This window comes from Geotrypetes seraphini, chromosome 8, assembly GCF_902459505.1.
Source record: "Geotrypetes seraphini chromosome 8, aGeoSer1.1, whole genome shotgun sequence".
Classification (NCBI taxonomy): Eukaryota; Metazoa; Chordata; class Amphibia; order Gymnophiona; family Dermophiidae; genus Geotrypetes; species Geotrypetes seraphini.
In genome coordinates, this window is record NC_047091.1 from 112,305,791 (window position 1) to 112,329,145 (window position 23,355).

General features: G+C 44.3%; 1 protein-coding gene across 1 annotated transcript in view; it reads left to right on the forward strand.

Moving 5' to 3' along the window:
• The window catches only part of UNC13A (unc-13 homolog A), a 286,301-nt gene that overhangs the window by 117,575 nt on the left and 145,371 nt on the right, over nucleotides 1-23,355 (forward strand). Inside the window, exons 8-11 of the mRNA XM_033955982.1 lie at nucleotides 4,840-4,875; nucleotides 7,395-7,593; nucleotides 11,134-11,259; nucleotides 20,771-21,214. Of these exons, the coding sequence (XP_033811873.1) occupies nucleotides 4,840-4,875; nucleotides 7,395-7,593; nucleotides 11,134-11,259; nucleotides 20,771-21,214 (805 nt within the window). The remainder of the gene's footprint in view (nucleotides 1-4,839; nucleotides 4,876-7,394; nucleotides 7,594-11,133; nucleotides 11,260-20,770; nucleotides 21,215-23,355) is intronic.

Sequence of the window (23,355 nt, forward strand, 5' to 3'; positions counted from 1 at the left end):
AGCCTTGGCCTTTGATGCACGAGATATTAAAGAAAATAGATCAAGGGTATTACTTATATATTTTTTTCATACTCCACCTTATTATCCCATTCTTACCTCTTTACTGGACCAGCTACACACTAATCTCCTATAGCAGGAGATAGAATCTTTCCTTGGAGAAAAGACAATGAAGAGATCAACAAAGGTTTCTGCTCCAGAGATTTCTGAAGTCCATGAAAAGCTGGGAGGTATGAAACTGATCTTGGCAGCCACAGCTTAGGGAAGCCATCTTGAGAAAAGTTAAAGGCTGGTTATTCTTGGATTTCAAAGAGGCATACACTCAAATAATGATTAACTCCTTGCTTTGGAAGTTTCTCTACTTCATGGTGTTATGAGTTCATTGTCTATACTGGACCCTTGCCTTTGGACTCTCAGCAGCTGTGTGAGTTTTCAGAAAGTGATCAGTATTCAGAAAGTTTGCCAAAGTTAGCTGGACAAAACTTGTTGTTTCAATTCTCCTTTCACCATAAACTTCATGAGTAAACTCCTTTTTCCATTTATTGATATCTGTTCTCATCTCCGATCTGCATCAGTTTTTGTGAAAGGCTATTTTTCATCATGTTCGACCTCAATGAGCAGCACTACAGCATGAAGTTCTGTTTTAAATTGGGTAAGACCACTACAGAAACTTATGAAACGTTGAACATGTCTTATGGGGAGCGTCAGGAGTTGTGAAAGTTGTATTGAATGATATTCATCCCTCAAAAGTGGTCCTGAATCAGTGGAAGATGATTTGTGAACTGAAAGGCCATCAACATGAACTGATGATGATCGTGTTGATTAAGGAGGGTTCTTGTGTGCGCTAATCAGCAATTAACTGTTAGAGAATTGGCAGAGGAATGCAACATCTCCATTTGTTCATGCCTCAACATTCTAACAGAGAAGTTGGGGATGTCTTGCGTTGCAGCACAGTTTGTTCCACGGTTGATGACCCCAACCAGAAGAACAACTACAAAAGATGTGATGACAGTCCTTCCCCAGCTACCTTACTCTCCTGACTTGGCCCCTGCTGACTTCTTCTTGTTTCCTAAACTTAAATCCACGCTGAAAGGAAAGCGATTCGACACCATTGAAGACATAAAGCAAAATTTGACAAGGCAACTTTTGGCGATTCCTGAAGATGCATTTAAGGACTGTTTCCAGAAGTGGAAATGATGTTGGGAAAAGTGTATATGTAGGGAAGGGGAGTACTTTGAAGGGAATCCAATGGAATAATTGTAAGATTGTATAATAAAATTTTATAAAACCAGTCCTGGAACTTTTTGAACAGACCTCATATTTGGACGTCTTGACCCTTAGGACGTTTAACTTTTTTGCCATTTTCGAATACAAAAATTTCCATGTTCTAAACGGCCAAATCAAGCACATTTGGATGCAGGAGGGGCCAGCATCTTAATGAATTGGTCATGCAGACTTCCCAACAGGGCAGTGAGGCACCTTAGCAGGCACTATTTTGAACTTCACCTACAAACTGCCAGGTACATATTTCACCAGAAACCCCTTTTAATGTATGGTGAGCCCTCCCAAACTCCCCCAAAACCTACTATATCCACCTGTCTACCACCCCAATAGCCCTTGTGGCTGCAGGTGTCACCTATATGACAGTAAAGTAGGTTTTGGGTGGGTTTTGGTGAGCTCAAACTTTCCACTATAAATGTAGTGGGTAGAGTGGATTATGGGCCTGGGTCCTCTCTATGGTTCACTGGCCCTACCCATCAAGCTACTTAAGATACCTGTGTGCTACTCTACTAGGCTTTCCCATACCAGGTGCTGCTATTCTAGAGACATATATGTACTGATTCATTTACATCTTTGGGAGTTGGAAGGGGGATCAGTGACCACTGGGGGAGTGTGGGGGTCCAGATGTTCATCTCTCCAGTGGTCATTTGGTTGGTTTGGGTACCTTTTAGGTCTTTATTCACTTTAAATAGGTCTAACTCCAAACATCTAAATGACAGCCTGAACATCTTGAAAAAGCTTTGATTATCTCTGCAAGACATCCAAGTGCTAAGCCTGCCCAAATCCCACCAAACCACACCTTTTACCTGCCTCCTTAACATTTAGACATTCTGGAGGATGAATGCCCTGCAATATGTCTAAAAAAATTAGTTTTGAAAATCGGCACTTGAATGTTTTGGCAATTAAAACGTCCAAGTGCCAGTTGATGCTGTTTTTTTTGGACGTTTTTCTGCTTTGAAAATGAGCCTCTTAATAACATAGTAAATGTCAGTAGATAAAGACCTGCATGGTCCATCCAGACTGCCCAACAAGGTGGACAGAGTTGAATCTGACACTGCACAGGTTCCACGTCTTCATGATTTAACACTGGTATTCTTAATCTCCGTCTCTCCCTGCCAGTTTTGGGGCAAAGACCATAGAAGCCTGCCCAGCACTAATCCTACTTCCCAAATACTTGAGTGGGTCTAGGACAATTCATTGTGGCCATTTCATCGCAGCCAGTTCATTGCGACCGTTTCAGCCCAGCTGTTTCACTGCTGAATTGGTCCATGAAATGAACGACCGTGATGAATTATTGTTAGGAGGGGTGATGCCCCCCCAACCCCCAAATTCTTTCCTCCCCCTCTCCTCCCTGTCTGCGATCTGTCTGGCTTCCAATCAGGAATTTCTGTTTCTGCCACTCCTTTATATACTTGCAACTCTGGAACTGGCCCTCTGCTGACATCAGGACTTTGGAGGGAGGGAAGAGAATGCTCCCTACCAGGGCTGCTCTGCACCACCACTTCTCTACTATCCCTGCTGTTGCCACCAACACTACTGCTGATCCTCTCCTGCCATCACCCCTCTTATACTGATGCCACTGCTTCAGTGCTGCACAAACCCACCACTACTATTCCCTCAGTCCCATTACTTTCCTGGCTGAACAATGAGAGACTGCTTTACTTGCTATCAATAAGGCTGTCCAATGGGAGGCAGCTTTTCTTGCTGCCAATGGCATTGCACCCCCTCAGTCCACCAGGACAAAATGGGACAATGAAATGGCCATGATGAATCATTCTAACAATTCTATAAGTGAACTCAAGACAGATCACCAAAATACGAAAAATTTTTTCAGTGATAAGAAATACTGTTTTATGGGGTGTCAGAAAGACCTTTGAAGACAAACTTCAAAAGATTCTTAAGATCTTCATTCATCCCCTATGGCTTTATGAATAGTCCTTTAAATAATTATTATATAAATAAGATCATAACTTAGCTTTTTTCTGTTATTTCTTTTTAACTTCTTTTTTTCTTTCTTTTTTTATTGAATGTGTTGCATTGCTTTCTCTAGCGGTCAGCATATATTGCTCCCCTGCCGACGCGTTTCTTAGAAGCCGCTGAACACTACAGATAGGAGCATTTAATGATCCAGACCCCATGCCTTGACAAAGATAGGCGAAACGCGTCGGCAGGGAAGCAATATATGCTGACCGCTAGAGAAAGCAATGCAACGCATTCAATAAAAAAAGAAAGAAAAAAAGAAGTTAAAAAGAAATAACAGAAAAAAGCTAAGTTATGATCTTATTTATATAATAATTATTTAAAGGACTATTCATAAAGCCATAGGGGATGAATGAAGATCTTAAGAATCTTTTGAAGTTTGTCTTCAAAGGTCTTTCTGACACCCCATAAAACAGTATTTCTTATCACTGAAAAAAATTTTCGTATTTTCATGATGAATCATCCCATTCCATACTTGAGTTGCCATCAAAGCCCTCTCCAGCCTTGATCCTGATCTGCTTTTGCCATTTACAGGGCCCAGACCGCAGAAGTCTGCCCAACACTGGTTTTACTTCCTAACCTCTCAAGCTGTCGTCAAAGCTCGCTCTATTTATGAGGTTGTTTAATTTTGCTTTAATTGGATGCTATATAGAAAAAAGATGGAATTAATAGTCAACTCCACCTATTATATGTCTGTTCTGGGTGACCCTGTAAATCTGAAATGTAAACACAAATAGGACACCTCTCAGCTTGCAATTCCTCCACTTGAATGGCTGATTCACAGAGAAAGGTGAAAATTAAAGCCATTGGAAAGAACGTGGTGGCCGGCCGACTGCTTTGCTGGATGACCTGTACATGTGACAATACATGTGTATATATTTGTGTGTAATCATGTGCTATGGTTAATATCGAGATAGCTTGTTAAATTCTCTTTTGTACATAGGGCAATTTTTGAATGAATGAAGCTCCTTTCTAGTGGTTGGAGCTGCTGCCTCAGCACCCTGGGGTTACGGGTTCGATCCTGGCCTGCTCCTTGTGTCTCTGGGCAAGTCACTTACCACTCCATTGCCCCCGGTGCCACAGATGGGGTCCGGCTGGGACAGATGGGGAAAGTGCTTAAAACTACCTGATTACTATTCGATAAATTGTAAACCGCTTCGGGTGAATCTCTTCATGAAAAGGTGGTTAATAAATCTAAACTAATAAAGTAAAGCTGCTTGACTATAAAGGGATTCTCCTTAGACTGTAAGATATGTCAGATACACTCACGCATCCAACTTCTTCCCAGAGAGTTGTTGCCTTATCTTTGCATTAGACTGAGTGGACTCAAGAGGCAATGACTGCACAGAGAGAAGCATGCATGCTCATAAAAACCATCTAGGTATTTCTAACTCCGAGAGAGCCCAATTGGATGACATCACCCATTTGTGTGTTCCATTTATCCTTGCTGTCTACAGGTAAGCAGCTTCTGCTGCGGGGGTGGCTAGGGGTGAGACATTACAGCCACAGGAGGAGGGCTAGAGCAGGCTGCAGTGGGTGACAGCTGCTTCGTCTTATTATGTCTGCCCCTTTTCTTTGTAGGCAACTGGAATTATTTTTCCTGGGGAGATGAACATTGTAAGTATCGCACTGTATTGTACCCTGCTTCTCACCTCTCTGCAAGTGCAGCTCTTCTGTCCCTGTCCCGGGGGATTATGGAAGAGAGCAATTCCTGTGTCTTTCCTCATGCACACTGTAACAGCTGTATTAAATACACTTCCCTGCTGGGTGCATGAGTGGGTACATGACTCCAGACCCTAAAACAGTCCTAATTATGTTCCACTGTGGGAAAGGACTTGCGGTCCTGCTTTTTTGGAGGGGGGAGAGAGGGAATTGTAAATCCTCTGACATTTTGAAAGGCAGAATCTGAACTGGTTCTGAGTGACACATTAGTATCTGACTTGTCTGATCAACCTTGCCACTACTACTACTACTATTTATCATTTCTATAGCGCTGAAAAGTGTATGCAGCACTGCACATTTAACATGCAGAATAGATGGTCCCTGCTCAGAAGAGCTTACAATCTAACTTGCCACCTTTCCCCCCCCCCCCCCTTTCCAAAGAGGAAGTACCGGTATCTGTCTAGGCATGTTTATCAAAATGGCTTCAGTGCAGCTCTGGGTCAAACAATAACAAGAATGAAACACAATGCAAGGCACAGCTAAGAAATCAGTTCTGCTGGTGTTCTTCAATATGTTATTTAGGCCCAGAAATGAAACAACAGATATTACTGATGTGGCTGAGGCTAGGTGGAACCCATGAAACACTAGGGAATATATCGGGGACTCTCACTTCCAGAAAGTAGCTATAAGTGGCAAGAACAAAATCTTGTCTAATATAATTAATTTACATTTTGTTCTACCTACTGTACCTCACACACACTGTACCTGCTGCCAAACCGCAATTGCTCTCTGTTGGTACCTCTTAGCACTGCACAGTTCCTTATGAGGTATGATGCAGATCAGAACTAAAGTGCGTTAACAAAACGGAGTAAAATACTCAAACTGGAACAGCCAGGGTGTTCTTCAGGCCAGGACTGAGATATACTGGGAGGATGGTGGTGAGACTAATGACTGGCAAGGGAGGGGGAGTGGTTCTGCAGAGCATGATGGAAGTGTATCAGCAGAGCTGTTTGCATATAGCCCAGACAGAAATAAAGTGGCATGTTCTGAGGGGTGTTATCCAAGCCGCCCTGGACAGTCGTCTGCTGCTCCTGTCCCCTCACAGCATGACTGCCAACAGTGCCCTTAGTCTCTCACAGGCCGATTCTCAGAACTCCCACGGTAGAGCCGACGGCGCGCACCCCATACCACTGGAACAGCGCAAAAAATATATATATATCGCCAATGCTCGAAAGAAATGATATTCAAATTAAATGAATGCTATAAACGCAAGAGGGAGGAATGTGGTATATGCGCAGAAGAGTTTCACAGTAAGTGCAGCTTTTGTGCGTATGCGCCAGGCAAACCTGACTGTGCAGCAAACATCAACGCCACTCTTTTGTGCCTTTAAATATAAGTTTTTCAAATTTTTTTTTTTTTACATGAAAGGCATATATTTAAGTGCAGGTAGGGTTGCCAGATTTTCCTTTTAGAAAATCCGTATCCCCTAGCCCTGGCCCCAGGCCCGCTCAGTTACGCCCACCACCGCCCTGGCCCTGCCCCCGCTGCCTGCTCTTGCCGGGCAGGAAGGAAGTTTGCGTATGCGCGGACGCTACGTGATGATGTCACGCGCGTGCGCAGTCTTCCTCCCTGCCCGACACAGTTTTTCAAAACCCGGACAAAGTGCCGGGTTTTGAAAAGCCGTCCGGGCTCCCGGACATGTCCTCAAAACGAGAACAAGTCCAGAGATATCTGGACGTCTGGTAGCCCTAAGCATAGGAAACAGGCACCAATAGTGCTTCTGCTTTCCGATTTGCCTGGACTCAGGCACATTTCTTTCTCAGTACCAGCACTTCCAGACTTCCACGGGCTTTCTTCCACTTCCTGAAGAAAGCAAAACTGGCAGATTTTATACTGGAGATCAAAAGAAATCTTCGTTTTCAAACCTTCCCACCGCCAGTTCTGAGCTGATGTGAACGATTTTTCCAGCAGTAAGAGCATTGGGAAGGCATAGCAAACAACGCCATTAACATATGTTCGACTACATTTAAATACAATTTGTGGCAATCTCTGTTGTGTACATTGTTTCCCGTGTTAAAGCCCTCTTGGGTTTTTTTGTGCAGATTTATTTCTATGTGTGCTATTCTTGCGCTAACTGGCCTTACCACCGGCAGTAGGTTTTGAGAATCGGCCTGTCAGTTTCTTGTGTTCTGCAAAACCATTGTATCCCTTCTAGCACCCCTACCCCAAAAGCCCTCTGTGGTTCTTCCCACACTCTTGTGCTTGTGAGTTTTCCTACCTGTCCCCCAAACCATACCAGTCTGTCATGAAAGATGGCCACAAAGCAGGGAAACTTCAGCCAGAGGATGCAGAGCCAGACAGGAGTTAGTTTTATTTCTAATTCAGCCTGAAGTCTGTAGTGGCTAAAATATTTCTCTTTTTATTTTGATGGTGAAAACTCCTGTTGCCCTTCCCCCACCCGTACTTCCTTGCAGACAATGATGACCCTGACAGAGACAGTGATTACCGGAGTGAGAATAGCAACAGTATGCCACCTCCCTGCTATTCCACCTCCCAGCCCAATGCCTCAGTGCACCAGTATCCCATGCGAGGCAAGCAGCAGCGCTCCCGTGATTCCTACACAGACTCCATGCAGAGTGATGAGATGGACTATTCAGACCAGCGACCAATCAGGTAGGCCCAAAGGTCCTTTTCTTTTTTCCCTTCTGCCACTTTAAATATTGGGGGTCTATAAGGGATGAGCCATGGGAGAGCAGGAAGCACTTGTTTTCTTCACTGTGCATTTGGATCTCCCATAATCTGAAAAATTGAAGGGGGGGGGGGGGTGTACAGCACTCACTGCAGAAACATGCCTGTGATCTTCAGGGGCCAACACTGATCCTTCCTAATCTAGGCATTCTAAGGACTTTTCTTCTTAGTACGGAGAAAACAAATATGATTTGGGTTAGGGCAGTGGTCTCAAACTCGCGGCCCGCCAGGTACTATTTTGAGGCCCTCAGTATGCTTATCATAATCACAAAAGTAAAATAAAACAGTTTCTTGATCATATGTCTCTTTAGCTATAAATGATAATATTATTATTAAGACTTAGCCAAAAGGAAAGATTTATAAACTATAAAGAGTTTTACCTCATGCAAAATTGTCATTTCTTTAATAATACATTAACAATTTTTTCTGAGGCCCTCCAAGTACCGACAGATCCCAAAATGTGGCCCTGCAAAGGGTTTGAGTTTGAGACCACTGGGTTAGGGTTACCAGATGTCTGAGAAAATCCAGGTGCCCAGAGGGATTTCCAAAACCCGGCAATTTGTCTGGATTTTGGAAGGCTCCAAGTTCACGGCCATGTATGGAGGGCCTCTGCGCATGCACGGATGTTGATGTGATGACGTCACACACGTGTGCGCCTGAATGTGACGTCACCTCGCCAACATCCTTGCATGCACGGAGGTCCTCCAGACATGGCCCCAAGCTCGGGGAAGGAGACACAAGGTTTGTGTGGGGACAGGACTGAGGGCAGAGGGGGGCGGGGCCAGGTGTTCTCTTTTTTTTTTTTAAAGAGGAAATCTGGTAACCCTAACTTGGGTTGATATTCAAAGTGATTTAACTGTTCAGAAACCGCTCCCGACTGATTAAATTGCTTGCTCAGGGTGAACCAGTCATTTTAGAAACATGACAGCAGGTAAAGGCCAAATGCCCATCCAGTCTACCCATCTGCAGCATCCGCTATCTCCTTCTCTCCCTATGAGATCCAATGTGCCTGCCCCACACTTTCTTGAGTTCAGACATAGTTTTTGTCTCCCACCTCTACTGGGAGACTTTTCCATGCATCTACCACTCTTTCTGTGAAAAAGTATTTCCTTAGATTTCTCCTGAGCCTATCACCTCTTAACATCTCCTTTCACCACAGAGATATTTAGATGTCTCTATCATATCCCCTCTCTCCCATCTTTCCTCCAGAGTATACATATTAAGGTCTTTAAGTCTGTCCCCATATGATTTATGACAAAGACCACTAACCAATTTTGTAGCGGTCCTTTTTGAAGGTGTGGTCACCAGAATTGCACACAGTATTCCAAATGGGGCCTCACCAGACTTATACAACGGCACTATCACCTCCCTTTTCCTACTGGCCATTCCTTTCCCCATGCCCCCGAGCATCCTCCTGGCTTTAACTGTCACCTTTTCTACCTGTTTTGCCACCTTAAGATCATCAGACGCAGTCACCCACAAGTCCTGCTCTTTTCAGTGGCTCTTAACTGGTTAGTGCTGCTGAAATTGTCCGGTTAGCATTGAACTCAAAACTGGCTATTTTGGGGGTGTTCCGGGGATGGAGTCAGTACTTAGCCAGTGAAGTGCCGATATTCAGCCCTTAACTGGCAAAGGTAACGACATGAATCAGTCCTATTTTTATGTGGTGCCCCATATTTGGTTAAAATCACTTGTTCAGGGCTAATGTCATTTTCGGAGGTGCTTAATTGGTTAGTGCCACTGAAAATAATCAGTTAGGAGCTGATTCTAGAAACGGTGCCTAAATCGGCCAGTGCCTAAGAAATAGGCATCGGCTACATGTCAATCACACTTAGGCGCCGTTTACAGAAGGGCGGCTTGTGGCATCTATGTTAAAACTTAACTGCCTGAAATGTAGGCCAGGGTTGTAAAGGCCTACATTTCAGGCGCCTGAGTTTTTTGAGAATTGCGCTTAGCGGTGCCTAAGTCATACTCTGCCCATAAAAACACCCACTTAGGCGTTAGATGTCACTAAACACCATGAGATAGATGCCTTTCTTTTGTAGATTGGATAGGCACCTATCGCACATTTATTTTAGGTATTTATATACCACCTATCAAATTATCTAAGTCAGTAGATCCCAACCCTGTCCTGGAGGACCACCAGGCCAATCGGGTTTTCAGGCTAGCCCTAATGAATATGCATGAGAGAGATTTGCATATAATGGAAGTGAGAGGCATGAAAATCTGCTCCATGCATATTCATTAGGGCTAGCCTGAAAACCCAACTGGCCTGGTGGTCCTCCAGGACAGGGTTGGGACCACCGACCTAAGTGGTTTACAATCAGGTACTCCCAAGCATTTTTCCCTATCTGTCCTGGTGAACTTATAATCTATCTAATGTACCTGGGGCAATGGAGGATTGAGTGACTTACCCAGGGTCACAAAGAGCAATGTGGGATTTGAACCCACAACCTCAGGGTGCAGAGGCTGTTGCTCTAACCACTATGCCACTCCAATTATCAAGCCTATTAAGGGTATTTTGCCAATTAAGTTAGGCACCTAAGAGGCGCCTAATTTTAGGCACCCTTTAAAGAATCAGTCCCTTAATGCCTAATGCAAAACTGGCTATTTTGGGGGCATTCTGGGAAGTAGAGTCAGGACTCGGCCAATTAATTGCCCATATTCAGCACATAGCCAACCAAGCTCATGCATAAATAGGACCGCACTTACTGTAACTAGGTATGTTTTAGCCGGTTCTGAAAATCCAGAAATTCAATGTTGAATCCTGGATGTGGCTTGGCACTGAATTTCCGGGCATAAACGCTGGCAGCGATCAGCAAAATGCTGAATATCGACCCCACTGTTTTTATCACAAATCTCTCCAGGTTAGGAAAGGCACAGAATCCAAATTTGCAGTCATTCCATTACTGTGTCACTTTCAATGAACTACACTGTTGTAGCTTTAAACAAGTAATGTCACCCTAGGCTGTGTACAATTTCTTACTAAGCTTTATTTTTCATATAAGGTGTATTTTAAAGGAGGACTGTTTGGTGGGGGAGGGGGAGGGGTTGGTATCCAACACACATGTGGTATAAGTCTATTAGAAGGGTTGCTTGTCTATTAGAAAAGAATGCTTGTCAACCAAGCACCTAAATTTGGGGAGAGTGGTGGGGAAGAAGCGGACAAACAAGGACCTCTGCTTTGAAGTCATTAAGCCAACGGTGAAGATGAACCTGATTTTGAGGTCTAGATTTTTCAGTAAGTTGCTGGCCATGACAGAGCAGACGCTGCTTTTGAAAAGCAGAGGTTCTGCTGGATCCAGACACCGTGGCCTCAGTTAGAAGGGGTGGGGGTGGAATTTGCTTCTCATTTTGCTTGAAGTAATTCACAATATTGTTACACACCACTTATGGGTATATTATTCTCACTTTCTTTTCTTTCTATTCATGCCAACTGCGCTCTGCTTTGCTCCCCTGCCCCAGCAGACGCTACGATAGTGTAGACTCTGCCACAAACGGTCGCAGCGACCTGGAGTCTGCTTCGGGCTCTAGCAGGCTTACCAGCTGCCAGTGTTCTCTTGAGAGCAAGTCTCTTGACCTATCTGATAGGTGGGTCCCTATATTGTCTTTAGCCTTTGTGAGTGGCTGTGGTGGTCCTTGTCACCTGGGCTAGACCGATACCAGGGACAAAGCGCTGCCTGACCCTGTGGCTAATAATTGGTCTGGGTTTGAGACTGAAAGAGAGTTTGATTTTAAAGAGCACCCAGTGAGCTAACTCTACTGCTCAAAGGCCCTCCTTTACAAAACCGCGCTATCGTTTTGAGTGCCAGCCACGGCATTAACAGCTCGAATGCTCATAGGAATTCTATGAGCGTCGGAGCGGTTACCGTGGCGGCCAGCACTAAAATCGCTAGCGCAGCTTTGTAAAGGAGGAGTAAAGTTAGGATGAGAGGCCTGATACAGATACAAGGGAAAGAATTATCAGGAATGTACTTAAGGCAAAATAAAACATAAGGTTAATGGGCCTTAATTTGTTAAATGATTTAGATATAGATGCAAAAATGGATGAACACTTAAAGAACTAGGGTCTCCTTTTACTAAACTGCGGAAGAACTGCTTACCGTGGGCCGATGAGGTAAATGCTCCAATGCTCATTCAGTTCCTATGAGCGTCGGAGCATTTACCTCGCCGGCCGGCAGTAAGAAGCTCTTCCGCGGTTTATTAAAACCCAGCATATGTTAAAGAAAAGGTAAATAAACACAAGAACTCTCCAGCAATCTTAGAAAGGGGCATTTTGGAAGCTACCTCAAGAGTTTATACCATCCTGTTAACAGCAATGAGCTACAGTTTGTAAATGACAGAGAAATGACAATATGCCATTTCCAATACAAACAGATACAAAGAAACCAAAGAAAAAAAAAAAAGAAAAGAATAAGAACCAAAACATATTTTAATGTTACTGTGAAACAGCAAGAAGCTGGAAGATAGGTTCAGAGAAATGTGCAAGCTATCTGCTATGAGTTTTATGACTCTAGCAAGACGACAGACCTGATTCGTGAAGCTTTTCTTTCCCTTACACCAGGAGTCTCCAAGTTCCTCCTTGAGGGCCGCAATCCAGTCGGGTTTTCAGGATTTCCCCAATGAATATGCATGAGATCTATGTGCATGCACTGCTTTCAATGCATATTCATTGGGGAAATCCTGAAAACCCGACTGGATTGCGGCCCTCAAGGAGGGACTTTGAGATCCATGCCTTACACCCACGGAATTGGAGGAAAGCCTCTGTGAATCAGGACCATAGAAGGAGTTTACCTGCTTAGTTTGAAAAGTCAAAGGGTAAGGGAGTCATATTGACAATGGGAGGAGTGAGTCAATTCGATAACATCGTCTGGTTCATTGGGGAGAGGAGATAGGGGGCATCCGTCTATACCCAGCTCCAAATTACACCTATGATCAAGGTCCAAGTGTATTCAACATCTGCCAGGAAACACAAGAGATTACGTAGAATGGTAGAGTAGGCAGGTCAGTTTTCCTAGTGGAAAGCATTCGTTCATAAAAAGCAACACAGACCCCCCCTAGAGAAGGCAAAGCAGAGTAGAAAATCCAGGTTAGGCTCGGCATTAGAGGGTTCTGGTAGACAGGAGACATGGTATCGGTTTATCCCTGGTCTTGTCATTGTATTGTGTGCATGTGCGCTTCATTGTGGATGCGTCTCAGCCATCTGGAGACACGGAGATTCCGTGTGTACTAACTGCTTAGGATCTTTATTCATTTCCTTTTGTTTAATTTTACTTCTCCCGTGTTTAACCCTTTATGGAACATGCCCCTAAAAGTGACAGGTTGCTCTAGTTGTCTTCCTCTGTCCCTCCCTCTCCCACCTATGTAGGAGCCACCATTTTTCTGTTGAATGCCTCAGAATATGGGGTTATTCCTGTGGCATTTGGTGATTTTGTGGAAGTGTTTATTTGTGAGTAGCTTTCTGTAAGCCAGGGGTCTCAAAGTCCCTCTTTGAGGGCCGCAATCCAGTCGGGTTTTCAGGATTTCCCCAATGAATATGCATGAGATCTATGCGCAGGCACTGCTTTCAATGCATATTCATTGGGGAAGTCCTGAAAACCCGACTGGATTGCGGCCCTCAAGGAGGGACTTTGAGATCCCTGCTGTAAGCCTTTGCTGTGGTTTCTAATGGTGGTGGGGCAATGTCAGGGTTGATTGAATGGAAAGAATCTGAATGAGCACTGCACCCAGGACTAGCGATGCAGAAAGAGTTGCTTTGTTAAATTGATAACAGCAAAAAGAATAGATGGGGGAAAAAAAGATATTTCTCCATTTAGTTTGTATGCTTTATTCTCTTTAGCTATTTCATTGTATTAAATAATAACAAAATCATTTGGGGGTCCTTTTACTAAGGGGTCCTTTTATCAAGCCACGCTAGCGCGGTTAGCGCGTCGGACATTTCATCACGCGCTAACCCCCGTGGCCGGCTAAAAAACTAATGCCTGCTCAATGCAGGCGTTAGCGGCTAGCGCGGCAGGCGGTTTAACGTGCGGTATTACGCGCGTTAAATCCCTACTGCAGCTTGATAAAAGGACCCCTAAGGCGCGCTAACCGATATAGCGCGCATTAAATGCTAATGCGTCCATAGAATATAATGGGCACGCGAATCTTTAGCATGCGCTAAAGCGGTTAGCGCGCCTTAGTACAAGGACCCCTCTATTTTCATAGTCTTCACAGTGTAAACATATATGAAGAGAACTTTCCCAGAACTCACTCCGGGGTCCTTTTACAAAGGCGCGGTAGCGGTTTAACGCGCGGAATACCGCACATTAAATTGCCTGCCGCGCTAGTACCTAGCGCCTCCATTGACGAGGCGTTAGGATTTTAGGCTGCCGTGGGGGTTAGCCCCCGTAGCGCGCCTTGATAAAAGGAGCCCTCGGTCTACTTTTTGTCAGTTTTGAGCTGTAAGATTAATTTCATTCATTAAGGCCAGATTCATTTGCTGTAGCTTTTTCCTGTGCCAAAACTTACTAGGTTCACGATTTTTGGCACAGCAATAAGCTACAATAAATGAACCTTGCCTTGATGAATGAAATCAATTGCACAGCTCAAAAGTGATTTTTTTGAAAAATGGACTGAGTGAGTTTTGGAAAAGTGTTCTTCATTTTCTCCTGGTGGTATTTAAAATGCGAGCACATATGCATCTGTGTGCATACATAGGGGCAATTTTAAGCCATTGCCATGTAGGTAAAGCAGTTTCCCCGTGGAAATGGGCTTTTTGAAATTTGCCTGCCCTTTATGTGAGTAAAAGTACACACGTGATTTCAAAATGCATATATTTTTCCTGGGGGCTGGGTTAGTCCAGGAGAGGCAACATGCTTCAACCCAAAATGCAGGTACAAAATCTCTGTAGGAGGTTGTCCCAGGAAGCAAATAGGAAAGTGACCTGCAAGATACAGCTCATACAGAAATCGTTCCCTATTACACCACAACGTTCAAGGATCCCAGACCACCACCGAGTAGCATAACTTCAAGTGGTTTACATCCTCATTGATCCCGTTAAAGCTAGATGCTACTTATTAGTTAGCTTAACTGGGGTTGGTTTTTTTGTCGTTGTTTTTTTAGTAATGAACTTAATTTACTTTACAATTCTTTATAATTTTTTTCCATTGTTTTATCATAAGATATAGTGGTACTTAGCAAGATACAGAGCAAGCAGCAATGAAGATCTAAATATTTATTCAGCACAAGCAATAAAGAATAAATAAATAAGTAAAACAGTCTCTATGGCCCTGATTCTGTAAAAGACTCCTACAGTTAAGCACCTTGTTCAGCACGCCTAGCTGATTTAGGAACCTAACTTACCCCCTTTTACAAAACCGTAGCATGGTTTTTTCTACCAGCCATGGTGGTAACAGCTCCGACGCTCATAAGAATCCTATGACAGACGGAGCTGTTACCACCGCGGCTGACGCTAAAAACCGAGCTACAGTTTTGTAAAAGGGGGGGGGGGGTAATTTTTTTTAATTGGCACCTATCGTTGAAAGCACCATTAAAAATCAATTTAAAAAATGAATTTGCCAATAGACCACTTCAATGTTGGCATTTACACTGAGGAGCCTACCATCAAGTAGGTATATTTATTTATTTTTAACATTTTTATTCCGCTTATAACCTAAGCGGATTACAATTTACGTATATTGCATTGTCTTAAGGCACTTTTAGAAACTTCCCTCTCTGTCCCAAATGGGCTCTCATTCTAAGCTAAAGTGCCTAGGAAAATAGAGAAAATATTATAAATATATGCATATCCTGCAAAAATAAAGATAAAGGAAATAAAACAGGAAGGCAAGAAAACTTAAATAGAACTAAAAAAAAAACACCCCAAACTAAAATAAAAATAAAATAAATAGGTGAAGTCCAGCGAGTAAAAGATCCAAGCTTCATTCCAGTCTGATGGAAGGCTGAATGAGAGATTGATGATAAAACTAAGGTGGAGAAGCAGGAAGGAAAGACAAACCCCAAAGCAGGCCTTCAGACTCTCCGACGTCGATGCAGGAAGGGGCCAAAAACACTAGGCAAGATCATGGGCGCTCAGACAGCCATTGGCTGCACAACAGATTGGGACCACCCCCACAGAACTTCCTCCGACCACCGCAGGGCCTCTCAGACTGAAGGGCTGGCTTCAAGAGGAATTAACTGCGCCTACTTCGCCAGCTCCAGTGTCCTCCGCGATCTGCCGCCCTCGCTGCCTCAATGAGCCACATGAGGAATATCATCTCCACCGACATGACCACTGGACTGTCCTTCACTGCACTGCATTGCAGCTCACCATCAGGCACCGGTACACAGAGGAGCATGATCTTCCAACAAGAAACTGGCACCAAAACAGGGTGGAGTTTAGGTGTGGATTGAGTTAGGTGTCAGTAGACGCCTACCTTAATCACTCATTTAGGCCATGAAAGCCCTATCCTAAATGGCAGTGCAGCTAATGACTTAACGCCTAGTGATGCCTAAGAGTGCTTCAGCACCGCTAGGCATGATTCTATAAATGGTGCTTAGCGGTTAAGAACATAAGAAGTTGCCTCCACTGGGTCAGACCAGAGGTCCATCGCGCCCAGCAGTCTGCTCCCGCAGCAGCCCATCAGGCCTATGGCCTGTGAAGTGGTCCCTGACTATTCCTATAACCTACCTCTACTTCAATCTGTACCCCTCAATCCCCCTATCCTTTAGGAACTTATCTAAACCTTCCTTGAACCCCTGTAGTGTGCTCTGGCTTATCACAACCTCCAGAAGCGCGTTCCATGTGTCCACCACCCTCTGTGTAAAAAAGAACTTTCTAGCGTTTGTTCTAAACCTGTCCCCTTTCAATCTCTCTGAGTGCCCCCTTGTACTTGTAGTTCCCCACAGTCTGAAGAATCTGTCCCTGTCTACCTTTTCTATGCCCTTCAGGATTTTGAAGGCTTCTATCATGTCTCCTCAAAGTCTCCGCTTCTCCAGGGAGAATAGCCCCAGCATTTCCAACCTGTCAGCATATGAAAAATTTTCCATACCTTTTATCAGTTTAGTCGCTCTTCTCTGGACTCCTTCAAGTACTGCCATGTCCTTCTTGAGGTACGGCGACCAGTACTGGACACAGTACTCCAGATGTGGGCGCACCATTGCACGATACAGCGGCAAGATGACTTCCATAATCCTGGTCGTGATAACCTTTTTAATGATACCCAACATTCTGTTCGTTTTCTTTGAGGCTGTCGCACACTATGCTGATGCTTTCAAAGTTGTGTACACCATCACCCCTAGGTCTCTTTCAAGGTTACTTACCCCTAGCAATGATCCCCCCATTTTATAGCTGAACATCGGGTTCTTTTTCCCTATGTGCATGACCTTGCATTTCTCTATGTTAAAGCTCATTTGCCACTTTCTTGCCCACTCTTCCAGCTTCGTCAGGTCCCTTTGCAGGTCTTCGCAGTTGATTGACAATTGTACCAAATGGCTCCTAGGAATTAGATGCCATGTATAGAATCAGGGCCTAAAAGACTATTTTACTTATTTATTTATATATTTATTTCATTACTCTTTTCTCTGCTGGAGGTTTTCCCAGGACACAACAATCACAACAAAGTAGAGGTCTCCTTTTACTTTGACTATTGATGGAAGTTCCTCAGGTAGAATCTACCTGTGTGATTTGCACCACTGGGTGCAGTTGGATTACTCTTTTCATTGGAGATAATTTTGCAAAGGTTTTTCTACATGTAAAGTCACTTCTACATGTGTAAATGGTATATTATAAAACTGTGTGTCCGCCTGCCCATATCTACAAGATTGCACTTAAACATCGCATGCATGACACAGGAAGTGCGGAGGGGCATTTTCAATATGACATCTAAATCCGAGTTTAGGCATTTTGAGTAAAAATTCAAAAATCCAGTAGAGAAAATAACTATTTTCAATCCAGAAACCTATCCTTTTTTTCCCCAAAAAATGACCATTTCCTAGATGTGTTAGTCCTCAGTGCATCTATCTTTTTGAACCATTTTTGAAAAAAAGTCCTAATGAAAAACATGAAAACCAACCATTAGGATATAGGAAGAGCCAGCATTCTTAGCAGACTGGCCACAAAGACATCACAGCAAAGCAATGGGGTACCCTAGGTCATATAGCATTGAACTTCACAGAAAAGGTCCTAGGTACATCTCTCACCATAACCCCGTTACATTGTACAGTGCGCCCTCCAAAACTCACCCGCAACCTACTGTACCCAACTAAACAATAGCCCTTATGCCTGCAAGTATCACTTATATGTCAGTATGTTATTGATTTTGGTGGACCACACTTTGTGTACTAGTTAGAGTGGGATGTGGGTCTGGGTCCCCTGGATAGGGGCCTAAGTCCCCTGGGACTCTCTATAGTCCACTGCACTGACCACCAGGCTTACCCATAGACCTGCTTGCTGCTCTAATGGGACCGGTCATAACATCTGAAGCTGTCATACTATACTGTTTCCTTCACATTTTTGGGAGGTGGGAGGGGATCAGTAACCATGATGGGAGTAAGGGAGGGCCATGCCTTCATGCCTCCAGTGGTCATCTGGTCAGTTTGGCCATGTTATGGGCACTTATTCGTAACTGAAACAGGTCTAGACTCAAAAGTTCAAGTTTTTGCCATGTACATTTTCTACAATGTTCTGTTATTACAGAAAAATGTGCAAAATCATAAGTCCACCCTAATCCCACCCAAAGCACACGCCCTTGAAATTTAGACACACTTCAGGCAAACAGCATAGAAAGCAGTTTAAAAAATGTGTTTTGAAAATGGCAATTTGGACATTTTAGCAGATAAGACGTCCAAATGCCAATTAATGCCATTTTTGGACATTTTTCTTTTTTTAAAAATGAGCCTCACAGTATATTTTATAGTCAATATAACCATAGACATTCCCGGGGGACACAGTTTGAACAGAGCAGAGGTTGAGTTGCAATGTTGCATGCATAGAGTTAACACACTGATTTACACCAGTGTTCAATCTGCATGCTGATGGGATTGCTTCTAAGTGCCCAATTTATAATGCCACATAAACACCTTATTTATTTATTTATGTAAAAATACTTTTATTCTGCTTTATCATAACCTTCTAAGTGAAGCACAATGATACATTCATAAAAAATTACAACTTTATAACGGAGGTAATTCTTCATGTACAAGAATAGACTGCAGCTTGCTCTAGTGAGGGTAATACAGACAATGCCTAAAATAATTTCCAGACTTTTAAAGTCCTTTCAGAAGCTGCCTTGTATGGGGGAAGGAGGTAGGGGGAGGAAATAAATAGTTAAAACTGAGAAGTTGAAATGCCCTCAGGTCTCCGTGCTGCACTGAGCATTTGCCTGAATAGACCTCAGGCAAACATTTACACTGACAAGTCCAAGGTGAAAAGCTGGGGAGGTACTGGCCATGACCAGCTGCAAGGATGGAGGGAAGAGTAGAGCCAAGCTGATGCAAGACACCCAGTGTTTCTACAGGCGAGTCCTGGAGTACCCATAACCAGTGAGGGTTGCGGGATATGCACAATGGTACACATGAGGAAGTGTTACCTATGTCTCTGTAAAGCTGCTTGGCTAGGGGCACTCCAAGAACAGTTGAGAAGCATTGATGTAGGCCAGTCACTCATAACATTGCCAGATTCTTGCATACGCGAAATACATGTCACCTATTCTAGTGTATACTTATGAAGGGAATTAAAAAAAAAAAAAAAGGTAAAATTCTGGAATCTCTCACGGCACACCCAAAATCTCTTCAGGGCACACCACTGTGCCATGGCACTCAGTTTGAGAGATACTGATGTAGGTGATTAGAAGACCTTGGCAAGTAGGGTTACCATATGTTTGGGAAAACCCGGACATGTCCTTTTTATAGAGGACTGTCTGGGCCCCTGGAGGGATTTCCAAAATCCCACAGTTTGTCTGGGTTTTGGAAATCCTGAGCTCGGAGGCCACATCTGGAAGCCATTGTGCATGCGTGGCCATCACTATGATGACATCATACGCACGCATTCATATGACATCATTGCATCAACGTCCAAATGCAGCATTCGAGCTCAGGGAGGTTCATGTAAGAGCGAGGCTGGTGAAGGAATGGGGCAGAGCCGGAGGCAGAATGGAGCATGACGGGGTGGTGGGGGGAACAGGGCAGGGCCAGGCATCCTCTTTTTTCAAAGAGGAAATCTGGCAACCCTATTGGCAAGCACATACCTTTTGGGTACTTTGGCAAGCACCATCTTTTGGGTCTTGCTGCCCACAGGCGAGGTGCTACCCATCTCTCACAAAGGAAGGGACCCTCCAGCTCCACTCCACTTTGAATAAAATGAATAGTCCCACTTCCAGTGCATAACTGCCTAACATGCACATTAGTGGGTGGCATGATAGTTTCCTTCTGCTGTGCTATTGCAGAAAGGGATGTGGCAAGATAAATCTATTTTTATGATTGTGCTTGTGAGATTTAGCAAGTGCTTGCTCACACATGCTAGCACGGTACCCAATACATTAAGCAGAAGGAAATTTCAAACAACACCACCTTGAGAATGAAATAAAGATTAGAATAGCAGAAAGAGGAGAGCGATCCATTTCTATCTTATTTATTTATTTAATTTGTTTTCCAGCCCATTGTCCCCATAGAGCTCATAACAGGTTACAGGTTTAACATATCCACCAAGTTGTCTAAATAAAACCATAGATGCTACTAAGGTTACAATTTTTAAATGAAGTATACTAGCTGCATCTGTAAGATAGGATGCCCAGGCAGTTCCAGGTCTTAGGGGTTAGGGTGGGGGTGGGGGTGGGGGAGAGAGACTCATCAAGCTCCCATTGAATCTAATTTCCTCTGTTGACACAATGGGAGATGAAACCAGGTCTGGCTTAACCTGTCTCTGATGGCATGGAGCTGTCTGGCCACCGTACCTTGACCTTTAAATAGCTGTCCATTGCTGTGCTCTGTGTGATGATAGGCTGAGATAATATATGTCTTGTGATAAAAGTGAGGCCAGTGTGAGACTCGGTACTAGGGAAGCACTATCTACTGTGGGTTTTGGCGAGCCTTGATTTATTCTCCTGTTTTCTGGTCTGTGCAGTCCTACTGGCAGCAGCAGATATGCCTCATCGGCCGAGCTCAGCCAGGGCAGTTCCCAATTCAGTGGGGAGTTTGACCCAGACAACGAGAGCCCTCAGGGGTCAGAAATCGATGAGGAGCTTGACGGGGACTCCTATCACTCCTGCCACAGCTCTGTCAGCTGCCAGAAAGATTCACCTCAGTGGGACCAGGAGGATGAGGACTACTCTGAGGGCTTTAGTGAGAAAGATGACAACTATCCTGAGGATAAGATGGACCTGCAGGATCAGGACATTTATGAGCCAGAAGCCTTTGAGCAGGATGGCTCCTGTGAACAGAGTGAGAAGGGCTACGCTCCAGGAGAGCCCCAGGAGTTGCCGATGAAAGATATCCCAGCCCAGATGCCAGAGCTGGTGCCAGAGCCCCAACCCCTGAGTCCTGTCCAGCCTCAGAAGCCTGAAGAGAGGTAAGACAACTTCTAGGTTTTAATGGAAATAAGCCATGAGGCATTGGCAGCCAACATTAATCTCAGACTGTTATATGAGAATTCCCTCAAATCTTTGCTTCTAATTGTATTAGGACCCCCTCATAATGGAGTGGATTTCAATAGTATAAGAACAGCTCTATAAAGAGGAAACAATGCTTTAAGATAATAAAAAAATGACCCAGAAAGTGATATGGAAAGCAAACCACTGGGAATATGGATTCCATCAACCAACCACAGAAGTTAATTAACAAGTCCCTGACGGCAGTATGTAAAGAGCAAAACCACTTTCAAGGCTCTCCTCTGACTTGTTTAATGGCTGTCTTTCCTATCCCCTCTATCCTCTGAATCTATTGTAAAATTGACAGCGTGTACTAGTATAGAGATAAGAATTTTTGGTTTGTGATAGAGAATGGCACGGGGACATATTTTCCCATCCCGTCCTCTCCCCTTGAGTTCTTTCCCTCTCCCAGCCCCATTCCTGCAAGCTCTGTCCTCATCTGCACAAATCTCCAACAGTTTAAAATCATAAATGTTTGAGGCTTGTGCGGTCAAGGCAGAGCTTACAGGAATGGGACAGGAACAGTGACAAAACCCGTGGGGATGGGATGGGGGACAAATTTGTCCCCGTGACATTCTCTAGTTTGCAAGACAGTCCCCTGGCTGACTTGATGTTGGCGGGGGGAGGAGGGAAACAGACAGTGTGGGAAAGAGGAGGCATGCCAGCTGGCTAAAAGAAAATGACAAATACACAAGGGCCCTCTTTTACTAAGCTGTGATAAAGGTTTTTACCGCAGCCCGGGGCACTAAGTGCTCCGACGCTGCTCTAACACTCATAGGAATTCTATGAGCGTCAGAGCATTTAGCACTCTAGGCCACGGTAAAAGCGAGAGATAGTGCAGAGGAAAACCCTTTGGTTGCCCTCCTTTGTCCCGAGACTCAGAGTCTCCTACTTGGGTGTGCAATAAATACAGCAGTGTGAATTTAGATCTATGAAACACATACATTAGCACAATCCAGGTACCAAACACCCATTTCATCACCACTTTACAATTTCTGCACTTTCTAAACTAAAAGGACTGATGGAAGGTTAAACTCTATTACCCCCCCCCCCCCCCCCCCCCCAGCATGCAGCCTCCTACTTCAAGTGCTGGTCTCTAAAACAGTCAACAGAAAGAGAATTCAATCCAGTCTGATTCTGTATGGAAGGAATTACAGTAGAGTCTCAGTTAAGCATGACTCACACAACCGGCAAAAAAAAATCGCCGGTGTAAAAAAAAAATAATCCCCTAGAGCACTAGCAGCAGCGTCCTGAGCTGCAAATCCTCCCTCCCTCAAGCCCCAAAGTGGCAGATGCAGGCGACGGTCTTGGGCCACAAAACCCTTGCTCCCTCCCTCCTTCTCTCTCTTCCTTCCCCGAAGTGCATTGGTCAGCAGGAGACACAGGCTGCTCGTGGCCAGCCTGGCAGGGCCTTTCCTCTGACGCGTCGGAAGTGATGCATCATAGGAAAAGCCCTGCCAGGAGGGCTTTGTGGCTCAGGACCGCTGCCATGCTGGTGCTTCAGGGCGGGAGTGGGGGTGGGGGGAAATTGAGAGTGTGTTAGACAAGGTTTCTAAAACACTCTCAATTAACCAGAAAAAGTTATTCGGCATCCATCAATCCCCATGGGTGCTGGATAGCAGATTCTACTGTATTATTATATAGGAAAGTCTCCATAAACCTTCTAATATTGCCCATTTTTGAACTTTAATAATGAATGGGTCAATATTCATGAAGCAGTGCAGAGTATCTTTTAAATGCTGCCTAAGTTTGACTCAGTTAGTCAGTGCTAGGCCATGTCTGGGACTAGCATCGGATATCCGGGTCAGTAGCAATGCCCAAAAGTTATTCGAGTACAGCTGATTTCAGTGTTCTGCTCACATGGCTAAACTGGACAAAGTTAGGACTGTTATTTGTTACGGCTTGCTTAGAGTTACCAGATTTGTTGAAGCAAAAAAATGAGGACACTTGGCCCCGCCCCCAGCTCCGCCCCATTCCACCTCCGCCCTGCCCCCCCATACAAACCTCGTCTCTTCTTCCCTGAGCTTGGGTTTTGTCTAGAGGGCCTCTGAGTAGGTGCGGA